Source organism: Eupeodes corollae, chromosome 1, assembly GCF_945859685.1.
Source record: "Eupeodes corollae chromosome 1, idEupCoro1.1, whole genome shotgun sequence".
NCBI lineage: Eukaryota > Metazoa > Arthropoda > Insecta > Diptera > Syrphidae > Eupeodes > Eupeodes corollae.
The window spans coordinates 154,642,804-154,668,851 of NC_079147.1; the positions used below are offsets into that span (position 1 = coordinate 154,642,804).

Below are 26,048 nucleotides of genomic sequence, written 5' to 3' on the forward strand. Positions count from 1 at the left end.
GTGTATGGTATAGTTGGCTAAAATCTCAGAAGCTAACCGCAAAAGTGGGGTTCCATCTCCACACCATACTACCGCTGATACCTACATATAGTTTATTCCAATTCATATACACAATCTGAATTCAAAAAGCCAAAGCAAAGTTTAAGTTTTCGGTCGGTGGCTGGCACTCACTTTCGGAAGTTGGAACGATCAACAACACAAACCTTCGACGACGTGAACTTTAAGACCCCCGAGATCGCAAGCATACCCATAATAACACTGCCAACGATACTCTTTCAAAGTTTGTCACAAAATGCACTTATAGTTTAAAGCCTATCTCCACCTATACCTCTACGAGTACCTTTTTAATTCAATTCGATCTTTCGTGCAAGAAATAAAAGTGAAAACGTTTTGCTCGACAACTACATTTCTTACATTTTAATATAGTGCGTGATCATTCTATAATTCATAAATGTTATCGTTTTTTTTGTACGCCCTGTGCAAGCATAACCTCTCGTAATCATCCAGCTATCAAGAAATACAAAATTTTTATATTTTTTTGTTTGTTTAAAGTTTGGAACTTAAAATTGTCTTTTGTAAAGACTTTCGATTTCGTTTGTTGTTTTTTCTTTTGTGCGTTACGGTCCTAAACGAAAAAAAGAAGTTATTTTAAATAGTTTTTAGTGTCTTTTGCTTTATTGTGTGTGTTACACGTTTGTTTTACAAGAAATCGCAACAAAATTCCGAATGTGGATATAACAACGGCTAATTATTGGATTATAGCTCATCTTTGATTATGGAAACTCAAATAATATGGATATGTTTGCGTAAGATTCTAAAAAATATTATTTTTTAAATTGTTTGTTATTAAATTATTAAGTTAATTCATTTATTGCGTAACTATATCAAGTTCTAGAATGACAAAACGAAAGAGTTGAGGCTAAAACTTTTTTTTTTTGTATTGTTGTTAAATTCTTTTATAGGAAATTATTTTTATTTGTTCTTTATTTTAATTTAATAATGATCATAATTGCTTTAGTGAGTTAGTATATAAGATAGTGTTGTGAATCAGTTGCAGCTAAGTGCACTTGCGTGCACTAGACTAAACCACAATTTCATGTAGTTTCAAGATATTTTTTCAAATTTTAAATTGATGTGTTTTGAATTTTTCGTTGAGAACCTTTTGTTGGGTTTTGTTTTCATAATTATGGAAAATATTTAAATATAAAGCTTACAAAAAGAACCAATTTACAGTTTCAGCTTAATTTTGATTGATTCTCTGTTTTCTTATACCTAATGTGAATTCTAAGATCCGAAAAGATAAGTTGTTGTTATTAATTACATCATGCAATATTTTAAGGTGTGTTTTCACATGAAATGTTTCCTGCTATTTTGTTTAAAAACATTTCAGAAATGTTGTATGAATACTACTAATAAAAGTTTAAGTAGAATCTTACTACGAATGGGTTATTGACATTTATACGAGTCTCGAATGGATCTTATGTGATTTCTTTTTCAAATGTTGGTACGATTGATAATGCATTTGAATCTCGATGGCTGTGTTCGTTGAGTAGTTTTCCATTTGGAATCATGCGTTTTCTATTTGGAAAAAAAAATCAATCTGTTACTGTTGATATTATTAAGTTTTGTTAATGAAAATGGACTGACACTGCTTATTTTGCAAGAGAAAACAATAGAAAAGATAATTAAGTTTTGCTATGTTTCCAACAAAGGCTTTTCTCAGATTAGATTAAATAAATCTTTTTGGTGTTTCCAATACACAAGAAGATTTTAAAATTATTAAGTTTGACAGCACTTTCTAAAATGCAAATGGTGTTTCGATGTTTTTTATGAAGTGCAAGTGAGATGGTTTGATTTGTGTTAAACAATGAATAACTGAACAGTTCAGCGCCATATAAGAATATGCTACCTAAACCATGTGCATTTTTTTTTAATTTAATTAAAACAAAACTACATGTATTTTTTGTACACAAACATGCAAAGAAAAAGACCACAATGCATTATCTGTAAAACCAACTCCTCCACGCAGGTTTGTCTTCACAAATTTTGACTCGATTCCGGTCGAGGAATCAAGCTCATTTATATACGTGAGCGTCTAGACCATTATAAAAACATTTCAGAAATATGTCTCTGTTTTTAAAATGTTTTTTTTTAATGTTGTTGAAATGTTTCAAAAATATTTCTTAGATACACCTTAAGACACTGAAATTTGAATCGATGTTGAGAGGAATACAATTTGAAACATAAAATATGTGTTCTTTTGTTTCATTTTATTTAACTTAGTTAAATTTCTTCAACACTTTTCCTCTAGGCAATTTATTGCATCAAAAATGGGCTCTTTGATTTTTGATGAAATTTTGTTAATTGAACTTATTTTGATGTAAAATTTTTACAATTGAAAATTAAGAATGAAACAACAACAACTTTTTTAGTTAATTATTCTAATATAACAGTAACAGAGTCAGGCATGATGTCGGGATGACTAATTTGTAAATATAAGAATAAATATAATCTTTTACAAATTCGTTCTCGACTCCTCAATTTTTTTTACAGATTTTTTAGATTTATGATTGATTTTGAATCATACGAAAACTATACATACAAAATAAATTAGAACAGGAAAAATGTCATAAGTATAGCTTGAAAGCCGTCAAGCCGAATACATAGCATCAGTGCCTGTTCTTATGTGGCCTGTAGTTAAGCTCAAAAGTTTCAGTTCGTATTTTAATGAATTTTAAATTTAAATCTGAAGCAGAAAAGACCTCCTAAGAAAAACTGGCTATACGCAGCTCTAGAAACTAATTGCCCAGCCCTTTCGAGATTCGTTTTGTTTATTTCCTCGTCAAACACTGAAATGCAATCGTAAAAGATATTTCTCTATTTTACTTCGCTGTTTTAGATTCATTGGTAAATTATTTGTTTCAACTGGATGCCATTTTCTAAAAAGGGGGTTCACATAAAACCAGCTGTTTACAGTATTTTAAAAAACTTTAAATTTCAATGTTCCGTCCAAAAAGTTTCTTGAAAAAAAGTTTGACCACAATGAATGCTGATTTAGCTACCACCAGTTACTCTCTTAAATGAATTTTGATACTTAAATTATAAGGGATAATAAAACCGTGATATTTAAGCTCGCGGACAACTTTAATAGTGCTACCATCTTATATCCAATTTCTTATATTAGTATTTGACCGGTTTTGGGGTTTAAAAATCATGATTTTCGATTTGAAAATGTTGATTATAAGGTCTCTTAAGTTAAGTTTACTTATCTGAAAGTAAGTTTATTTATATACACAAGGAACACCATTAGGTCATCAGCAAAGTGAAAGATCTTCACAGAAAAATCCCCTGGTAAATTATTTTCAATAGCATTGTTAAAAAAACGGAGATCAAAGGACTCATTTTACACCCTTGTGGAAAGACTGTTTCGGTTGTAAAGGATCTTGACATAAATTTTCTGTATCGAAAATCATTCCAGACGTACATATTTAATAAAAACTGGTCGTAAAATGGAACGAATTTGCTTGAAAGACCAATAACTGCTAGCATATAAAGGGTGTCCCAAAATTAACGCAAGATTTGAATTTGCCGCCATTTGTGCAGTGAAGTGTTGGAAAGCCTGAAAAAAAGCAATTTGACAGCTAACAGTATAGGGTTATTAAAAATGGAGCGTCACACGATAGAACAACGTGTCTTCATTATTAAAGAATATTTCAAAAATAGTGAAAGCTTGGCGGCTGCAGTTCGAAAATTTCATACAAAATATGGTCGGAATAGTGTTTTAATTTCGTCAACTGTGAAGAGATTAATTGAAAAATTCATGGAGACTGGATCCGTTGGAGACGCCAAACACACTAGTCGTCCAAAAACAAGCCGTTCAAATGTGAATGTCGAAGCAGTGCGTGAGAGTGTTGCTGACAATCCAGGAACCTCAATTCGACGTCGTGGACACGAATTGCAAATTTCAAGAACCCCTCTACAGCGTATACTCACCAAAGATCTGTGTCTTCATGCTTACAAAATTCAATTAACACAACAATTGAAGCCTAATGACCATGGACAGAGAAGAGAGTTCGTTGAATGGATTATTGAACATCAAAAAATGGACCCTGATTTTTCGAGCAAAATCATCCTAAGCGATGAAGCACATTTTCATCTTGATGGCTTTGTCAATCGCCAAAATTGCCGCATTTGGGGTTCAGAGAACCCACATGTGATTGTCGAAAAACAAATCCATCCACAACGCGTGACTGTATGGTGTGGATTTTGGGCTGGAGGCATAATTGGGCCATATTTTTTTGAAAATGATGCTGGTCCAGCAGTGACTGTTACTGGTGCTCGATATCGCTACATGATTACACAGTTCTTTCTGCCAAAATTGGATGATATTGATGTGTCCAATATGTGGTTTCAACAAGACGGCGCCACATGTCATACAGCCCGCGAAACAATTCAATTACTGCATGAGACATTTCCAGGTCGTGTACTCTCTCGTTTCGGTGATCAAAATTGGCCTGCTAAATCGTGTGATTTGACACCATTAGACTTCTTTTTATGGGGTTATTTGAAATCACAAGTCTATGTCAACAAGCCCACAACCACCCGTGCAATAAAGGAGGAGATTCAACGCTGCATCAACGAAATTCAGCCACATTTATGCAGAATGGTCATGGAAAATTTCAACAAAAGAGTGCGCATGTGCATGCAAAGCCGTGGAGGCCATTTGTCCGATGTGTTATTCCATACATAACCCTATCCTATGTACTTTACGAGTCAATAAAAATATAACTATCAAAAGACTAAAAACGGCGTTTTCTATTTAATTCAAATCTTGCGTTAATTTTGGGACACCCTTTATAAAAGTGATCTTCTATTGATGGTATCAAAAGCCGCTTTAAAAGTCAACGAAAAGGTTGTATAAGGGCTTCTTTTTGTCGGTAAATCACCGTGCAATGCTCGTGAGAGCAAAAATTTGATCAATCGTTGAAAGGAAATGTGAACTCGAATCAAGCTTTTTAAATAAAGGAAATATTGTCGCCAAACGAAAGTAGCTCAAATTTCAATTCTATGAAGAAGTATTACTCTTATATCTCAGTGATTTGTGTATTTACATACATATGTACATTATTTGTACAAATATAAAAGACATTTTTCGTGTTGACTGTCAAAACTCTGAGAATGGATTTTTTAACATTTAATGTTTCAAATGTTCTTTGTGTCATAGTTCAAATAGGAAGATAATAAATACAAAGCTCTTCAGGCTCTGTCAGAAATAGGTTTTTGATACCATTTTCTAACCTTTATTCAATATTGTTTAATTTAAGTCGAATAAGTCAATCATAAATAAATGATACCAGTATTAAGGGTTTTTAAATTGGTGCGAATAGATTTTAGCCTCCTGTGGCGGCCACTTTGTTTTGGTGACACCTGTCAAATCTTTTGTTTATTATTCAGTTGTTTATGCCAATTCATAATGCAAGTTACACGATTGAACAACACGTTCAAGTGACAAAACTTTATTATCAAAATGAGTGTTCGTTAACGCAAACGTTGTGAGCATTGCGCCCATTTTACGGTGGACGTGGTAGCCTTTAACAGTCGAATCTTCAACGTTTGGTGGTCAAATTTGAGACGACCGGTTCAGTAAAGCCCTAGTCCACACAGGACTGTACCACCTTAAATAAGTAAGGTTCAGTAAACAACCAGCCAACACCCGTACGTTCAAGGAACGGAAGGTCCGCCGAGAACAACGCTGCGGTCAGTAAAATTGTACAGCAGAACGCGAGGCAGACTATTACTTGCCGTGCACAAGAACTCGGCCTTTCGCAGACTTCAACATGTCGAATTTTGCGTTGGGACTTGGGCCTACACCCGTACAAGATCCAACCAACCATATACAACGCCGTTTGTTCCCTTATTGGGCTTCGAAATTTGCCGACGTTAGGCGGTTAACGAGGGCTACACATCGATGATAATTAGTTTCTTATGACCTAAATTGAACCATACGGACCTAGACGACATGTTATTGTAACAGGATTGCACGTAGTGCCACACAGCAAACGCCATGACATATACACACAATGTCCCACCGTTGGAAAAACCTTATAGTTAAGAATAGTATTGATCCAAGTAGCATTTTATGACTATTATTTGATCACATCTTCACTAATAATTTATATGTTTAATGCAATAGAGAAATGTCAAAAATTGATGTTTAACAGAACATATGTATGTTCGATATCACTTAGATGTCTTTTACATAAGCTGAATTAATGTAGTAGAAGTTTAATAACATTACTTGCATGACTTCTGTTTTTAAATAGCCAAATAGTAATTTAATTTTTTTTAAATTGTAGTTGCACACTTTTTCACAAAAATGTAAATGTTTTGACTTTTAGTAGGTACGTACTAATTCAATGTCTACTTACAAATTGCGTCAAAATGGATGATATTGGTGAGTTCTTAGATGAATGGAAATACTCTATAATAACTCCCCTTCATAAATCAGGTACATAAAGTTCGATTGAAAATTACAGACCAATTGCAAAACTGCAGTTAATTCCAAAGGTTTTCGAAGCTGTAGTAAAAAACAAATTGTATAATCTTATTCACAATACCATTTCAGTTTACAAACATGGTTGTCAATATTTTGAAATTTTTGTCTATCACAGATGGAAATGCGTTCTCAACTTGACACTATTTACACTGATTTTTCAAAGGCTTTCGATCGCGTACAACATAGTGTTCTCTTAAAAAAACTATAGAGATATATGGATTTCACTCTCAGCTCTTAATGTGGATAACGAGTTATTTAGTAGGTAGGAAACAGGTGGTAAAAATTGATAATGCCTTATCTAGGGAAATTATAAATTATTCGGGTGTTCCTCAAGGTAGTCACCTTGGACCACTTCTTTTTATCATTTTTATTAAAGACTTACCATTACATGTTACTTTTTCTAAATATCTTCTGTTTGCTGTCGATTTGAAAATATTTAGTTCCATAAATTCACTTAACGATGCAAAAAATGTTCAAATTGATTTAAATAATTTAATTAAATGGTGTAATATCAATGGGCTTTATTTTAACAATAAGAAATATAGCGTTGTGACATTTTCCAAAAATCACAGTCCATTAAATAATAATTATAAGCTTGAAAACGACATTTTACAATGACTTGATAGCCATAAGGATCTTGGCGTAATCTTCGATTCTAAAATTAATTTCTCAAATCACATAGACCATGTGATCTTATTAGCAAACTCTATGCTAGGGTGTGTTTTTCGAAATTCAAAAGCTTTCGAAGACCCCTATACCTATACATTAAAAGCTCTTTATTATAGTCTCGTCCGACCACATTTAGAATACTGTACTATTATATGGAGCCCCTACACCTCGTCTAGCATTCGTCGTATAGAAAATGTTCAAAAAAGGTTCACAAAGTTTGCCTTACGAAAAATGTTTGGTTATTCAAATATTCCATCTTATGAGACGAGGTGTATTTTAATTGATCTAAAACCTCTTGCTCAGAGAAGAAAATTAAACTCAATACTTTTTGCTTTTGATGTCTTGAATTTTAATAATGACTGTCCAGTGTTATTATCTATGTTTTTTATTTATGCGCCTTCTAGAAACTTGCGCTCTCAAGACTGTGACTTTTTAAATGTTCCTTACCACAGTACTCGCTATGCTAAGTATAATCCTATCACAAGAGCTTGTATGGATTTTAATAAATATGATTTTGCAATTGACTTTAATATTAAAAGAAATGTTTTGAAACATAAATTATTAAATTTGTTATAATGCTATAAGTAAATTATGTATTTTATTATTTTTATGTTATGTGTCATATTATTTATTATTATGTTATGTGTCATATTATTAGTCTAAATAGACGAATATATAAATAAATAAATTGATATTCTAATGAATACAAATACTTATACTCTATGGAAATTAAACAGTGGGCCTAGGAAAAAAATAGCATATCTTCTAATTCTGTTGTTACCGAAATTCTTCTGGCTTAACTTATCATCTTTAAGCTTTCATCTTAATGTAAAGTTAAATCGTTTACGAGTTTAGTTTAAAAAATTACTTAAAACAGTACAAAAGTTGACTTCAATTTAAATTTTGATTAAATTCTTGACTACTTCATAGTCAGGACATTTTGCAATTTGAGAACTTTTCAGTATTTTTGACATCCAGATGTCACTTTAGAAATTGGTTTTTGAAACGATACAATAACAAAGCATTGAAATTGTTAAAATTTACTATAAAAATGGTAAAAATGTAGTCACAGTAGGCAAAGCTAAAAAACTCTTAAAACTACAGTAGCGACAAGCACCTTCTCGGCCAGCAATAAAAAAAACGTTAAGTGGAAGAAAAAATTGTGTTGTTGAGACAAGTTAATAATGTGAAGAATGTTGCTCTAAAAGAACTTAGAATGCTGTTGCTGTAATTTGAAGTATTAACGAAATCCCTTTAGTTTGTCAAAGTACTCATCGATCTTTAAAATGTGTCAATCTACAAACAGTATTACACCGTATTTTGCAAACCGACGTATCTTTTCTTATGACTTTATAAGTTCAGTTAACATCAGAACTCAAAACAATAGATCACCAGAACCACTTAATGTATCCTAAAAACGGATCCAAATAAGCAGAATTTTCGCATTTGTGATCGGAAAATAGAAGGATGATTTGAATTTAAAAGCCTTCTCATTCTCAAAGTGTCACTCCTTAATGCTGTTTTTGGACCAGCCGGCGCGGCGGTATGATTTGACTTTTTCCAAATATGGGGTTTGGTGCACTGTTAAAGTTTTTGTATGCATGTCTCGAAGCCCATTTATTTTCTTTTAAACTTGAAAGTAAAGATCTATGTTCCTATTTTCATCATTTCTTGCATCAAATACTTGTCCAAAAATTTTAATTGTATTTCCGACTTCACTCCTATTACAAACTCTTTTCATTCACAATCTACCTTAAACTAGTATTTACATAGAAACTTATATATATGAATGTACTCGTATGTATATAAATACGTTTGCGGCTAAAAAGATTTGTTTACGGAATTCGAAACGGAAATACCCATAACAAGGTATCGCTTACCATTTTACCAAACAACCCACCATCATCGTACAAGTAAAAGACATTGCTCTATCATCTCGTTATACATATACCCTTTGTCTGATGGTTGCAATTGCAATTCCTAGATGGGGAACTGCATCTCACGAAACATAATAAAAGCCTTCCGATTCATAACTTTTAGTTCAAATAAAAATAGACAGGGAGTTACAGTTGAACATAATGTTGATATTAAACAATGACTTATTGCTAGAACTTGCCTGGTGGCCATTTTGAATAACAGTTGTTGGTTAAATTTTAGGAGTGCCAGAGGTCTAAACTCAATCCCTGCCATGAGAATACGTTTAACTGTTACCACGCCAGTTTTTCACTGTAGTCAAAGTCAACAGTTTTTGTAGAATTGATTAATAAAAAGTCCCTAAAAAAAGGTCTATTTACACTGGTTGTGCTAAAAGGTTAGGTTAGGACCAAACAGAAATTCTTAACTTATTTGTACTGAATCCAAGAATTCGAATAAAAAACAACTAATTTTAGTTGGTTTTTTACTTATTCTGTCCACAGCTGATCTTTGTTCTTAAAGTTTTTGTAATTTTGAAATGACTCAATTTTGGGAAAAAAAATTGATAGACTTTAAAACAATATACATATATTGACAAAAATGTATATTCTTTATTTGAAACAATGTTCTTTGTTCTTAAAAGTTCTAAAAGTAAGAGAATTTTACCACAATAAAGAATTAATTAAAAGTTATATACATTTTAAAACCGTGCACATATGGCTTTAAAATAAATAAAAAAAGACGCTGGGATGCGCATGCGACCCACACTGATTGCTTTCTATTCGTGGCCGTCTGTCGATTTTTCTAAAAGTTTAACGACATCTTTACTGTCATAATACTTAAGTAGAAGACCATTTCGTATCAGTTTTTAGTTATTCTTGTAGGTATTCGTATTTTGTAAGAAAATTGTGAATCGGGTTTGTCAATAAAAAAAACAATTACTGAAAGATAAAGTAAGTCTAATTTCAGTATCTGTCTTTTCTCCTAAGATTTTGAGTCGAAATCCAATTTTTATCAATTTAAATGAAATAACTCGCATGTTTGATTTTAGAACAAAAAAGTTTATATTAAGTCAACTTAAAAAAAAAACACATATGCTGTCGGGGAAAGTTCTGTCATACATTATTTAGGAAAGACTTTAACTGTTTCCGCAGCGCACGTAGCTTTTAAAACTGAAAAAAAAAAAATACTTTCTTGAAACATTGTTCATTGGTACTCTGCTCTTATTGTGATGTTATATAGGACAAAGCCTTCATCAATAAGGGCGCTATCTAACCCCTGAGATTAGAGCGTTTAAACAAACAAACAAACTCTTCAGCTTTATAATATTGAATGAAAAAATTAGCATATAATGAAATAATTTTTGAAATATTTTTGAACTACCCTCTCAATTTTGTTCGAAAGTCCTTCCTGCATCTTTTCGTGTTGTAAACAAAATTTATTTAAAGTCGATATTTCTGCTAGTTCTTGAGATATCGCCGACAAAAGAAGGTTCCCGGACGTCTAGACATACGAACGCATTAACAGGCATGACATACATAGGTTCTAGGAACCCAAGCGAACATTTTTTGTTGAAATTCACAAATTTTCATCGACGACGTCAAAAACAAATACAAAAATCATTTATGTACAGTTCGAGTGAAAAACCGATTAAAAGTGAAATGTTTTTCAAAATTTTAATAAAACAACTGTCACTCGAGAACCGAAAGAATGAAGTACAGGCAAGTTAACAAATTGTATAAGGTCTGGACCTGACCTTTTACCATACTCAGCTTGAACTCTTAATTATGGGACACCCTGTATAAACTACACAAAAATCTTATAAAGATATGATTTCAAGAAATGCTTCTAAAATTGGTAAAAATTGTTGTTTGATTAAATTCATAGCAAAAAGAAAAGATATTGGAATCAAACTTATTTTATTATAAAATTACAAAATATTGTTGTTAATTTTGTAGAAAAATCAAATATGATAACTTTTGTAACTGAAATTATATCTTAAACGAAATGGGCAGGTTCTGCACAAGCAACTTTTGAAGTAAGTAAGCTAAGGTTTCTATAGAATTTTTTTTTCGAATCTAAATTCTTAGACTTTGGCAATTGAGTTCCGGGAATTTGTCAATAAAAAACAAGAAAATGAAGTTTCAAGAAAAATTTTACTATCGACCTTCACAATAATCTCCCTTTAACTCTACACAACGATTCCAACGTTCCTCCCATGATTGGAAGAATCCTTGCTAGTCCTCCAAAGTTAGCCCGTTTAGCACCACGGTTAGAGCTTCTTTAACCTTCTGTACGCCGGCCGCCATGATGAGTTCCCTTGAGGCGCAACTTCATCATTTCCGCATTTTTTTTTCATGGGTGAGAGCTTTAGGCAACATCTTTGGGTAGATCTTTCGCATGTTCAAATTCTCGTGTAACATCTTGCGAACCGTTTCTTTATTGATGTTTAACTCGTCAGACAATGCCCTAATGCTTAGGCAACGGTCAGACGTGATCAACATGCGCAAACGATCAACATTCGCGTCGGTATGAGAGGTGACGGGAGCTCCTTCACGTAAATCATCTTCCACCGATTCACGCCCTTCCTTGAACCGCTTCGCCCATTCCAACACACGCGTTTTTTGACATGCTATCGTTTTCATAGACAAACTGCAATTTTCGAAAGGTTTTCCGAGGGTTTTTCGCCAGATTTCATTAAAAATTGAATCACAAAACGTTGCTTGTAATGTACGTCACACATTTTCACTACGCCACTAAAAAAGTTACTTGCACAAAATACGCATAAAACGCAAACCAAACGTGCTATATACTTCAACTTTGAACTCTAACTAAAAGGAAGATCCCCTTCTTAGACAGATGATAACAAATGAAAAAGTGTTGCCACTATTTAAATTATAACTAAATTTCCGGATCTTAATTTCAACACCTCGTACATTGTCCACATATCAAGAAAGGAATATTATTCCATGTACCACCATAAATGCAACTTAACGTTTTAAACTATATTCTTTTTGTATTAAAACACTAACCAATTCGAATTCAAAATGACATTAATATTGCAAGAAAAAGACGAAAATAAATTTAATAACAATAAAATAAATTAAAAGCATAAGTATACATATAAACTGGAAAGAAAGTGAAATCAACGACTACGTTACACACAGTGTCGAGGCGACAACGACGACGACGGTGAAGACGGACTCGACGACGGCAACAACTTTTGCAAAAATTCAATTGTTCCCCCTATTCTTTTTTTTAACCATTTCATCAGCTGGATTGGATGCGAGCGGCCCGCGGCCGTAAGGTTCAAAACAAAACAGTTTAAACCTAACCACGATGTTTAAAACCATCCTCTTGATTGCTTACTTGTATTTGTAACTTTCTAATATGACGTCATAGTAATTTTTCAGCTAACAAATTTTCCGAGCAGCTGTTTAAAAAGTCCAATGTACGATGCAGAAGACTTTATTAGCATTGAAGCCCTGTCGTGATATCGGCTAGCGGTAGGCGGTGGCGGCGAACGTTTGGGTTTGGTGCACCAACGAGGTGGTGTCGGAATTCCAACTTGACAAACTTGTCTTAAGAGTTGTCTGAAGTTTTATGTCACCAATCATTTCAATGGCATCGCCATGCATGCTAGAGTTGTGTATTCGCGTTATGCAACAAAACGAACATGCTACAATTTAACGTGATGCGTGGTCGATGGTGCTGTGGTGCGCCGCGATAATACAATTTGTGGTAAATATTTCCCATTAAGTGAATCATCACGCCTCGGAGCGCAGGGTATGGTTGCCCCATCTTGATTCTGTTTGTTTTGTTTGTTTTTAAAATTTATATTATCCCCGCCATTAAGGTTGGGTTTTTTAATTTAATTTGTGTTTTTTTTAAAACGTTCAAGTTTCGCTGTGCTCTTGTTTATTGATTTTGTTTTTAGTTGGAGGGATATAGTATAAAATATTATTACTTTTGGGAAAGTGTGTCGAGTTTATTTTTGTATGCAAAGACAGAGAGCTTTATTTTGACGTAATAGGGTTCCATGAGAAGTTATAGTCGTTAACTGTTGATTGAAGCTTTGATTACTTTTTCACGTCAAAATAAAGAAATGAAAATAAGTTAAATTCAGTAATAAAATATGTAAAAATAAGTTTTATCATCGTACTATATATCTTTGAATTGTACCTTAACTAAAATTATAAAATAGCTTCATTACTTCTTAGTATCGCGCAAGCACGGTATAAGCTTTGACGTTGCGTTCACTTACACGTCTGTCATGTACACATTCAAGCTCGGGAAGCCGATAGCTTTCAAATGTGACCAATTTTGATTGGTATAACAAAAGTCCAAAGGCGTCAAAAAGAGAGTATTATCGGCGACGTCTGCCTGGAAAATTCAACCACCTAGACATCTGTCGAAACCATATTTGAAATCAGCAAGATTTTCCTTCCACGTTCAGTTTTTAGAAAAAATTCTATTTTTGATATGTACACTTTTTCTAGGAAATGCGGTCACTACGTGCTGGCAGACAAACATTTCTGTTATAACGTTTTTTCCTCAGCTCTGAGACTGTACATATATAATAGGTTCCTAGCAATTGATTCTGTGCCAACTTCTGGCTTACTCCTTTCACAGTCAAATTTTTAATGAACTCCAGGAGCACAGATTCATTTATTTATATTAATTCTGAACGACATTTCATACAAATATTATTCAATGTTCGTACGATCATTTTGAAAGTAATCATATAAAGTTGTTTAGAACAAAGTACCTTTCAACTATAACACGGCCATCCTGCAATTTTCATCGTTCTCGATGAAACAATCCATAACCGTCATTATATTGAAACAAAAATAATAATTTGGAAACAATTCAACACAAATAGTAAGCTCAGAGGTTTAGCTCGCAAGCGTAAACTTGTCTTGTACCATTAACAACAAACCTTAGTAACTCAGAGGCACACAGCTTGTCTACTAATATTCCCAAAACAATCCACAATCAACCAACTATAAGCTCAGAGGTTTAGCTCTCGAGCATAAACTTGTCTTACACCATTTAGCCCAAGCACACATAATATAATAATTAACAAAAACCAAAAGTTCTTCAAACTTCAGCCAATTACTTGGTAACAATTTAATAAAATTTAATAATGAAACATAAAACTTACATTATCACATAATGTTTCTAATTTTCTTTTGGAACTGGTCTAATAGTTTCTCTTGCAGCAACTATAACAATTTTGGAATTGATTTTCTTCAACTTGTACCTGTCATTCGGCAACACGCCTATGACCTCGTAAAGGCCTTTAAAGTGAACGTCTAGCTTAGACTTCCGTATTTGATTGCTTTTGTATAGAATGGTAGCACCTATTTCTAGTTTAGTTGGAGTACATTTACCTTTGTCAAACCTTGTCTTCATTTTTCCAGCATTTTCACGAATTCGTTTATCTGCCAACTTGCGTAAAGCATCAAAATTGTCATATCCAATTTCAATGTTTAGGTCTGCAAACAAAGCACTCAATTCAGGGGTTCGTCCACTGATTCCAGTTAAAACTTTTAAAGGTGACAGTCCAGTTGTTTTGTTGATTGTTGTGTTAAGGGTCAGTTGAACTCGACTGACATAGCTTGTCCATTCCATGTGAAGTTCCAAATTAGTCCGTAAGAGATTTGCCACTGTATCAACGTATCTCTCAACTTGTCCGTTTGCTCTACTTATACCCGGTGCAATTGTGTGGTGTTCAATACCATATGATATACAAAGATTTTGAAAATGTTCGCTTGTGAAGTTCGTTCCCTTGTCACTAATAATTTTAGCTGGAACTCCAAACAGCATTACAAAGTTGTTTAAATGTTGAATAGTTTCTTTTGCTTGTAAAGTCTTGCACGGAAACAAAATTACAAATTTTGTAAAGGCATCAACGAATATTAAAATGTAACGGTTATTTTCCTTGTCTTTTCCATGAAATGGACCCATACAATCGATATGAATGGTGTGGAAAGGTATTGGTTTTTTTTCAATAGGATGCAGTTCACACTGTTTTTTTTTCAGAGGGTCTTTTTGCTACCAGACAAATCAAGCATGATTCTACAAATTTTCGTACATTTCTTGACATCCTAGGCATCCAGAAATGTTCTTTCATCTTGGCAAGCGTTTTTTCCCATCCAATATGACAATTATCTTCATGATAACGTCTCATTAATGATAAACGACAATTTTGTGGCACCAGTAATTTATTATTTTCCCCTTGAATTTTCCGGTACAATAATCCATTATTGATGACGTATTGTGAAGTAGTATCCAAGTCTCCCCCCTTAATTTGTTCGATTATTTCAATGAAATCAACGTCGGAATACTGTTCTATATTAAGCCAATTTTCTGATAAACTGTTAAGTTGATAACAAGTCTTTTGTGGTGGATTGCGGCTTAAATAATCGGCATGCTGCATAGTCTTGCCCTTACGATAAATAATGTTGAATTCAAAGTCTTGCAAATAGATCCACCATCTAGCAACTCGGGACAGGAGATCTTTTTTTTCTTTAGTTGCTTTCAATGCATTGCAGTCTGTTACAATAGTAAACCTGATTCCTAGCAAATAATTTCGGAAAATTTTGACAGCGTTCACTACAGCAAGCGTTTCCAACTCGTAACTGTGATATTTTTCTTCATGAAGTTTTGTACTTTGGCTATAGTAAGCTACTACATGCAGCTGTCCATTTATTCTTTGGAACAAGATAGCACCATAACCCAAAGCACTCGCATCAGTGTGTAATTCAGTAGGTTGATTTGGATCGAAAAACACTAACACTGGCCTGTTAGTTAATTGCCTGATTATATATTGCCGAGCTTCTTCACACTCACTTGTCCAGTTGAATTTAACATCATTTTTTGTTAATGCGGATATGCACCTAGTTTTAACAACAAACTCTGGAACAAATTTCCGAAAATAGCTGGATAGTCCCATAAATTGTCGAACTTGTTTCACATTTGCAGGTGGAATTGATTTGACGAGAGCTTCTATTTTTGACTTTCCAGGCCTTATTCCTTCAACAGAAACCTCTCGGCCAAGATACTCGATTTCGGTTTTCAAAAACTTGCACTTTTCAATGTTCAACAAAAATCCACTGTGAGTCAATGGTCTTCTATTCGTGGTAAGGGATACCGATCTTTGACAGTTGCACGATTCAATGATTGATAGTCGACACATAGACGATGTTGTCCATTCTTTTTCTTCACCAATACAATTGGAGTGGCAAATGGTGAACTGCTGTCTCGAACTATATTTTGACTCTTTAGTTCACTTATTATTTGACTTACTACTGTTCGCTCCGAAAAAGCCATTCGGTACGGTCTATAATTTACAACTACTTCTTGATTAAGGCGAATATTCAATGAACCAGTTTGTACTTCTGTTACTGGAAATCCTTTCACAATGGATGCAGAATATTTGTTTAACAAACTTTCAACTTGAAAGTTTTGGTCGGGAGTGGCTTCACAGATCTTCTTTGTTAATACGTTAGATGATGAAATCAGATGGTCTTTTCGCTGCAAAGTTGATCCATGCATATCAACTCTAATTTCTAGTGATGAATCACTTAAAACATCTCGTCCAATTATTATTTCGTTCTTGAGATAAATTCTTTCAATTATATATAAGGTTATTTCAGTGTTCAGTTTTTCAAATTCAACCAGCAGAGTCACTTTTTCTGTCAAAAGGATTGGATGCTTGGAAATACCTTGGATGCTTAGAAAGTGTGCAACCCTCTTCAGTGACATTTGATTTGCAATATCCGCTCTTAGTAATGAGCAATCAGAGCCAGTATCCAATAAGCAATGGTATAATCTTCCGTTAATGAACACATCTGTGGTATTGTCAGCCATCAAAACATCATTGCACAAATTAACTTTTCTTTGATCAGCATTTTGTTTAGACCAGCAAGTTCTTTCCTCATGTCCAGCTTTATTGCAATATGAGCATATTTTAACATTCTCAAGTCTTTCATGCTTAAAACGATTTCCTGAACTCAATCGGGGGCAATTTGCTTTGAGATGTCCAACTTTTCCACACTTGAAGCTATTTTTTTCTGTCTCTAAGCGAGGCCTCTTGTTCTGAAACCCGAAGTTGTCTTCATCACTAGGTTTGGTCTTGAATAATATTTTATTGTTTCCATCGTTCAATACAGATGCATCTTGTTGTCTTCGAGGTGGCTCACTAATAGATGATAAATGATCTATTAAACATTGAATCGAGGTTGGCATGACAAACATCAGAGAATATTTTAATCCCAAATTTGTAATGCAACCAATAATTATTTTGACAATTTTATCTTCTGGAACTTCAAATGGTAACCGGTTTATCTGTGATACTTTTTCCATCACAAAGTCAGAATAAGATCCAAATTCTTTGCTTTCGGAATTAGCAACTTTTCTGAGTTGAGCCACAATGTCCGTCCCACTTGAAAATGCGTGAATAATAGATGATCGTAAGTCAGACCAAGAGTAATGCTGATATCCATATTTGTGGAACCAAGCTTTTGATCGCCCCATCAAAGAAGAACGTACACGAGGTAGAACATCAAAATCCTTCAAATTGTCACGCTCAATTGTTGTGTCAATGTCAGAACACCGTTTGATAATGTCCACTTGTGAATGATCGGGATCAAAAATGGGAAATCCAATGATGCCATCTTCTTTCCGTTCCTTAAGTTGAGCAGTCTTCAAAAACTTCGACAGTGCATCAGCTGTGATGAGCATTGTGTTATTTTTTTCTTGACAAACGTCCTCCAAGATTTCTTCTTCTTCATTGTCCAAATTCTTCTTATTTTCCATCACTTATAAAATATTTTGTTTTGTTTTTTTTTTTTTCTTTAAAATTTCTTTTTATTCCTTCCTTTAGGGTTATCCCACTTCTGATAATAGGTTCCTAGCAATTGATTCTGTGCCAACTTCTGGCTTACTCCTTTCACAGTCAAATTTTTAATGAACTCCAGGAGCACAGATTCATTTATTTATATTAATTCTGAACGACATTTCATACAAATATTATTCAATGTTCGTACGATCATTTTGAAAGTAATCATATAAAGTTGTTTAGAACAAAGTACCTTTCAACAACTATAACATATATGTTTTGGAATTGAAATTTTATTTTCAATTTCTGTATAAATACACTGCCGCTCATCTGAATAGGTTCACTAATATTTTCACCTCACTGTTGGCCTCTCTTCATATGTATTGCAATGACATGCATTGCTTCTTTTGTGAGAAAAAAATGTAAAGCTTATTGTTAATCTCCCACGGTAGTTAGACTTAATGTATTCATAAAAACAAGCATTTTTTTGGCTCATCTGAATAGGTTCAACAGCAAAAATTTCAGTTTGTGTTGAGTTGCGTGTTAATTGTAATCGAAATTTTATCTGTCAATTAAGTTATAGTGTTTTTCCTATTAACGGTGAAAAAGGTTCACGGAAAATTTTAAGCGAGGAAGAAAAGGCAAAATAAAAGCATTTCGGGAATCAGGCCTAAGCCAACGGTTATAGGGAAGAAATTCTGGCGATATGTCCCAAATTATGGAAAAAACATGAAAGGAAGAACTTATAAAGCCTTATCAATGGCTGATAGACGTGCTATCATCGGAACAGCTTCTAATTATTATGATTCAGCGTCAAAAATAAAAATGAAAAACTCATTTGAAAAAAAAATCAGGAAAAACCACCACTTAATGAATCTAGGAAAGAAAATCGTCTCCAATTCAGAGTGGAAAAAGTGAATATTTCAAAAGAGAGGAAGTTAAATTTAGAGGCCCTGACGGCTATAATTATTACTTTTATGACCTTCAAAAGGGGGAGCATTATTTAAATCGGCTGCATAGCTGTAAAGGCAGTGTTATGGTGTGGGGAGCTATTTTCTTCTACGGAGCTTTAAAGCTCCAATTTGTTACATTGAGAATGAATGCAAATTCTTATAAAGGTGTGTTGGAAATTAATTCCCACAGATTTCTGATCTCTTTGCACCAATATTGTGAACATTCCAACATGATAATGCCCCTACCCATACAGCGAGGACAGTAAGGCAGTGGATAGAAAGCCAAAATGTGGATATGCTGGTGTGGCCCCCATACTCCCCTGACCTTAAAATAATAGTGGATGTGTGGGGACTTCACTTAGGTAAAGTATAAGAGTCAGGAAGGCAGTTCAAAGACAAAAAGTCATTACTCGCAGCCATTAAAAAAGCCTAGTCAGAAATTTCGCTTCAATACCTGGAAAAATTGTATAGTTCCATTCCGAATCGAATTTACGAGAATTTATATTAAAATGAGGTGGCAACACTCTTAACTATTGTTAAGTAATCATACAATACAAAGGATAAAATAATTCATGGAGTTTAAATAATTTTAATTGTTTTATTTCATTTCATTCGTTGAACCTATTTGAAAAAATTCTTGTTTTTATGATTACATTTAGTCTAGCTACTGTGGGAGAATAACGGTAAGATTTAAGACAAATTTATTTCTCCCAAAACATGCCCATAATAATGCTCTTTCATTATATGTATAAAGAAGATGTGTCATTGCAATACATATGAAGGGAGGCCATCAGTGTTGTGAAAATATTTGTGAACCTATTCAGATGAGCGGCAGTGTATGTGTATGGGAAAAACGTCCCATATCAATACTGACTCTTTATAAATGGTTTTTCAATAAGGGCTTGATAACATTTTTTTTAAACAATACAATACAACAATACAAAAATGTTGAATTTGCTGAATAAATTGACAATACGATGGTTAGTGAAAGATTGTGTTCTCAAATTAGATTTGAAGTTTTTCAGTCCCTGTTGGAAAACAATATGAACACTCAACAATTTCAAAAACTTTGTAAGTAAAGGAGATGATCGATTTTGTATAGAGCTTGCGCCCACTGGTACAATGTTATCTGGGAGAATTCAGTGTTGTCAATATGTTTTAAAAATTATGTAAGACAAGTTTCCAAAGTGACATTTTGCAGCATTGGAACGTCGAAATATCAATCGTCTCGGGTTTATCGGTGTTAAATCTCACGATCTCAGACTCCTACAAAGCGCCGTCTTGTTGGAATAATAGTCGTTCTTATTTTTGAAGAAATAGGGACCAGTTATTTCTTCTGTCTAAATACCACCAAACATTGATTTATTGATGTAAGGGCGCGGCGGTATCTCAACAGTGGCCTGTACATTATGACAATTCCAAATCAGCAAATTTCGTTTTTTAAAATACTTATTCAACCAAAAATGAGCTTCATCGCTGAATATGCGTCAAAATAGTTTTGCTTTCAGTTAAACGAAAACATTATCAATTGTCATTTTGACATAAGTAGACGTGACTTCAAAGTTAGGGGATATTCTAATCATTTGAGACATCATGAGTTCTCTTGTATTCACTTTAAGTCTTTTCATTGGGCAGGTTCAGACGACATAAGGGACTTGAAAGTTAGGCAAGTTTCTAGTATCTGAATGGCCAGCTGCCAAAAAAGTACCTTCCAATTAAGACAACTTTAATGGAAAGTTGACTGGAAAGTTAGTCAAAAAAAATCTACCTAACTATCAAGTCAAGTCTACTTCAATCAAAATTACACTTGAAATGTTTTTTTCTTTCAATTGAAAGCTGAACTTTATTACTGTATGATTTATTTATTTTCTGCACAACTTTATTTAATGCTTTCTGTAAAAGGATTTCTTGTCAATTTGGAAAAGAAATAACTAATACTTCTTTATAATACAAAATACAAATCATGGTGGACTTGTAGCTTGCCTGAGGAGTGTTTTGTAGACAATATTGTTTTTGATAGTTTTTGTACATAAAAACTGAAGGTAGAAGTTAGTGAAGTAAAGTTCCAAGTTTGAAGATTATGACAGTTGAAAAACTTACTAGTTGCCATGATCAAAATGTACGTTCAGAGAATGCAGTTCACTGCAAATGAAGTTTCTAATGTTGTCTGAACCTGCCCATTCTTTTACAGTATTTGCATTTTTTTGAAGTCTTGCATTCACTTAAAGTCTTTCACAGATTTTTATGAATGCGTGAAGTCTCAAATGATTGCAATCAATTGATTGCAGTTGTATAGTTGGAGAACACATTCATGAGATTGCCTTCCAATTGAAGTAACACTTTTGAAAAGTTGATTGAAAAGTTATCCTCAAAAAATCTTTTCTATTATATTAAGTAAAGTCTCGTTGTTTCAAATCATCTAAATACTATTTAATACCGTTTAAAAAATAACTCCTAATCAATTTTTGCATAAACCGAAATAAAAGCCTAAAGAAGTTAAATTTAAATTTGGCAGGTGTCACTTTTTTCACGATTACAGATTTTTCGTGGAGCATGGAACACTATTCGAATTTATTTCCTTTGTTTGTCATTATATTAGCGCCAATTCGTGTACGTGCCAACGAGTGCGGTAGAGCTGTCAAATTCCCAGCTAAACATTTTTTAAAATGAATCTTGTATAAGTACATTGTATAAGTGAAAAGAGGGATGAATCTGAGGAATAATCCTGATCCGCAGTTTTTATCTTAAATTAAATATAAATGGAATGCAAAAACAGGGGTTATTTATGTTTTGACAGATCTGAACCAAGAATAAATTAATTTATTTTACCCATGGAAAAGTCCATTTGATAGTTCTTGTTTTACCAGACTGTCAAATTAAAGCAGTATGAAAATCACCATCATAAAATTGAGACTCTTTTTTGAGATGTTATACCTTCATCTTATTTTTTATTGTCAAACACTATGCGAAGTGCGTAGGAAAGAACAAAATACCTACATTTTCAAGGCCGCATACCAAGTTTCTCCATATCTTACACTCGCCAATCATCAGGCATCTTTCAACCGGTTTTTTTTTACTTTCAAGTTAATGATTTTATCGAAAAAATTAACACTTGAAAAATGTAGCACACTTCAAGATGTGTACCGCAATTAAGTCAGCTTTAGTTTTGTCACTTTCACTTGATTGACTCAAGCTATTATGTGATCTTGGTCTTCATTACTAATTTTTAAGTATAAAATTGAAAAGAAATATGTATTTAAAGAGTTGCCATGTCTTAAATATGCCAAATATAATTCATGAAACTGTTCTTAAATAATAAAATTTTGTATTTTCTTATATTTTTTTAGTTTCCATGTGCATGAGTCTTCTCTTGATAACTAATGGACAAGGACAGCTAATTCCTAACAGTTCAGCTAATAGTCGAGGTAAGTTGATGACATAAGCGTATTAGATTTGACGTTTGTGTTTTGGGCTTAAGGCCAGGATTTTCTAACTACTTTTAAGGCAGCATCTCCTTTTCAGTCACAATTGGACAACGTTTTTTCAGATGAAGTTTTCGATAGCAAACCAAGGCTTGCGAGAAGCTTAAGCCAAGCTTCGGAGAAGCTGAAAAATGAAAGTGATGATGACAGCGACGATGATGATGGAGATGGCGATGATGATGATGACAGTGATTATATTTACTATGATGATAATAGTGACAGTTCCAGTGCTAGTAACGAATCTGAAGGACGATTGCTGTCTCAATCGGCTTTCAATAGAATTTCCGAAACTCTAGGTGCTTTAAACACAGTTGGTCACTTTATTGTAGACATGACAAGAGGTGGTCAGGACTCAAAATCAGAATCGGATGAAGATCATTTGAGAACAACTACGAGCACAACACCAGTCCCTCCTTTGGATTTGGGAAAGATTATTGGAGTAACTAGAAATGATAGCAAATTACAACCTGATCCAATCAAACGTATAGGACAGTCTGACGGAGGGAATATTCAAACTTTTGTGGAAAATAAGAAGAAAAAAAAGAAGAAGAACAAGGTTAAGAAGCACTCTTCGAGTCCATCATCTACCACTCCTACTGAAAAAGATGTTGAGACATCATCGACTTCTCGTTCAACTACAACCACAACAACCTCAAGACCGACATTAGGTACAACTGTAGCAAGTTTCGCTCCGACTACATCTACTCCGATTTATATTCCAGCGATTGTTGATGATTCATTGGCAAAAGACGGTGAAAACCGTTGTAAGACCCCCAATGGCCGACCGGGCAGATGTGAAGACTTGAGTAGTTGCCCGGCTCTTTTACTGAATCTTAGCAGCTTGCGGGAATCTTTGTGTTTCAAGAGTCTTTTTGTTCCGGGTGTTTGTTGTCCACTGACTGAAAGTACCGTTTTGACTACCCAGCGGCCATTAAGATTGACACCTAGACCAACCGCAGCATCAACAACAATCAGGCCACCAACCAAAAGGCCAGGCTCACCCAATTTAATACTTATTCCACAAATTAAGCCAGCTTCAACAACAACAACAACGTCAACTACCACGTTTAGTCCAATTGATTCATCTGCCTTAGGTCCAGACTCGAATGGTTTGGACATATTGAATGGAGGAGTTATTGACCAAGATGACTGTGGGCAGCAAGAGCACTCTACGGGACGTATAGTTGGTGGTACCGAAGCTCCAAATGGACAATGGCCATGGATGGCTGCAATCTTCTTGCACGGGCCAAAACGTACTGAATTCTGGTGCGGTGGATCGTTGATTGGTTCGAAATATATTTTGACTGCTGCTCATTGCACAAGGGACTCAAGGCAAAAACCGTAAGTGGAAAATAATGTTTTTGATTGAATATTTGAAAATGTATTGTTTCTCTTTTAAATGAAGTTTTGCTGCGAGACAATTTACTGTTCGATTAGGAGACATTGATCTTTCAACGGATGATGAACCTTCGGCACCAGTTACTTTTGGAGTGACTCAAGTTCGGGCTCACGAAAGGTAATTTCATATTTATCTAAATGTCAAACTTGGTACTGAATGACTCTAGCGTCAATCCTTATTTCATTACAGATTTTCACGTGTTGGCTTTTATAACGATATTGCAATTCTCGTCCTTGATCGTCCTGTTCGAAAATCCAAATACGTTATACCAGTTTGTCTACCCAGGCTTGGACGAATGCCACCGAAAGATCGATTACCCGGTCGTAGAGCTACTGTTGTAGGTTGGGGCACAACCTACTATGGTGGCAAGGAATCAACGTCCCAGAGACAAGCAGAGCTGCCTATTTGGCGAAACGAAGATTGTGATCGGTCATATTTCCAGCCGATAAACGAAAATTTCTTATGTGCTGGTTATTCTGATGGTGGGGTTGATGCTTGTCAGGTAAGAATAAAATTTGCATATTTTTAAATCCATAAGAATACCGAACAAAATTATTCAAATAGGGTGATTCTGGAGGACCGCTTATGATGCGCTACGATGCCCGATGGGTTCAGCTGGGAATTGTTTCATTTGGAAATAAATGCGGAGAGCCCGGTTATCCAGGAGTTTATACAAGAGTTTCGCAGTATTTGGAATGGATTCATAATCATACCCGGGATTAGGGTGTTTCCCTCGAATGCATATACTTCATGTAAGAACGACTACAAAAAGGAACCTAGTCCGTGATAGAAATAATAATCATCATAATTTTTAGATAAATGTACCTTTCATATTTATTAAAAACTTTTATTAATTAAAAAAAAAAAACCGTCTATAGTGGTAACATCTAACTAAATTATTTTTGAAATAAATCAACCCATAAAATTGTATCTCTGTGTTGATATTTATTTATATACACTATACACTACGTGTTACATGAATAGGGACAAAGCTATTTTCGTTTTTTTTTTTAATATATTTTTTAAATGAATGAGGTATGTATTAAGTTTATATTGCAAACAATGTTTGGATCAAGTTGATAAATACAAATTTTATGGCGAAGAAGGTCATAAAAGATACCTATCATTTTGTGTCACATGGATAGGGACAAGATCTCTTAATTCACCTGTAAGGCCGTTTAAAGTAGAAAAAATAACAAAAGACCTTTTTGTTTAGGGAAAAACTTGAATAGATTAAAATAATTTTTAGTTATGTGTGCTGCCTCCTGATTTCTGAATTACTTCAAGAATTCTTTGGTGTATGAAGTCATATAGTGCTGTTAGATAATTGAGCGAAATTTGGGCCCAGCACAGTTTTATGGCTTCATTATTCTTTTCCGTATTTTGGTATTGCCGTCCTCCTTTGTAGAATTTTCCTGCAAGCCATCCCCACACGTTTTAAATGATGATCAGGCCAGGAGAATATGAGGCCCATGGTAATAGGTTTACATTTTGGCCATAATGGGCGCGCTGCCGGAGACGCGCCTAAAAGTCCTAGCTCTGAATGTAAATTCACTGATTAGGATTGAACGAAGAGCCAAAATGTTACAATTGTTGAAAGACCACAGTCCCGATGTGTTTATGGCTAGCGAAACTAAGCTAAACCACAAACACAAATTGACTCATACAAATTACAATATCTTAAGAAGAGACCGGCCCGACTCCACTCAAGGGGGCGGTGTCGCTCTCTTTATACGAAAAGGCATTAATTATAAAGTCATATACAACAATGAATTGCGAAAGCTCAAGACGCTAGAAGTTTGCGTTGTATGCATCTCTCTCTCTCAAGGGAAGCGGATGTATATGATTGCGGCTTATGCGGCTGGAGCTCCGCAGGTCACTTACTTTGCATCAAAACTCGAGATTGTTTTTAGGGAACTTAAACTGAGCTTGGAAGAAAACTATTTCATCTTGGCCGGTGACTTGAACGCAAAACATGAAGATTGGGGAAATCAACATAGTAATCCCAGAGGTAATCATCTTTTTAATTTATTGAATCTTTACAGCGTTGAATATGGCGTCGACCTGCTGGCTACTGAAAGGCCATCGTATCCAAGAAGCGGCTCCTTTCTGGACCTTTTGCTGTACGACACCAGACTGACAGTTACAGACAAAGTGGGTAATCACCCGCGAAACTGCTTACAGACAGTCGAGTACGACAGTGATCACTGCGGACTGGCTGCTGTAATGC

The 26,048-nt window shown here is 34.3% G+C and overlaps 1 protein-coding gene across 1 annotated transcript; it reads left to right on the forward strand.

Moving 5' to 3' along the window:
* Positions 1–24,748, forward strand: LOC129941565 (serine proteinase stubble). The gene is made up of 6 exons (XM_056050239.1): positions 1–806; positions 22,285–22,362; positions 22,446–23,760; positions 23,825–23,935; positions 24,008–24,320; positions 24,383–24,748. The coding sequence occupies exons 1-6, from the start codon at positions 776–778 to the stop codon at positions 24,539–24,541; spliced, it is 2,007 nt and encodes a 668-aa protein (XP_055906214.1). The 5' UTR covers positions 1–775; the 3' UTR covers positions 24,542–24,748.
* The last annotated feature ends 1,300 nt before the right edge of the window (positions 24,749–26,048 follow it).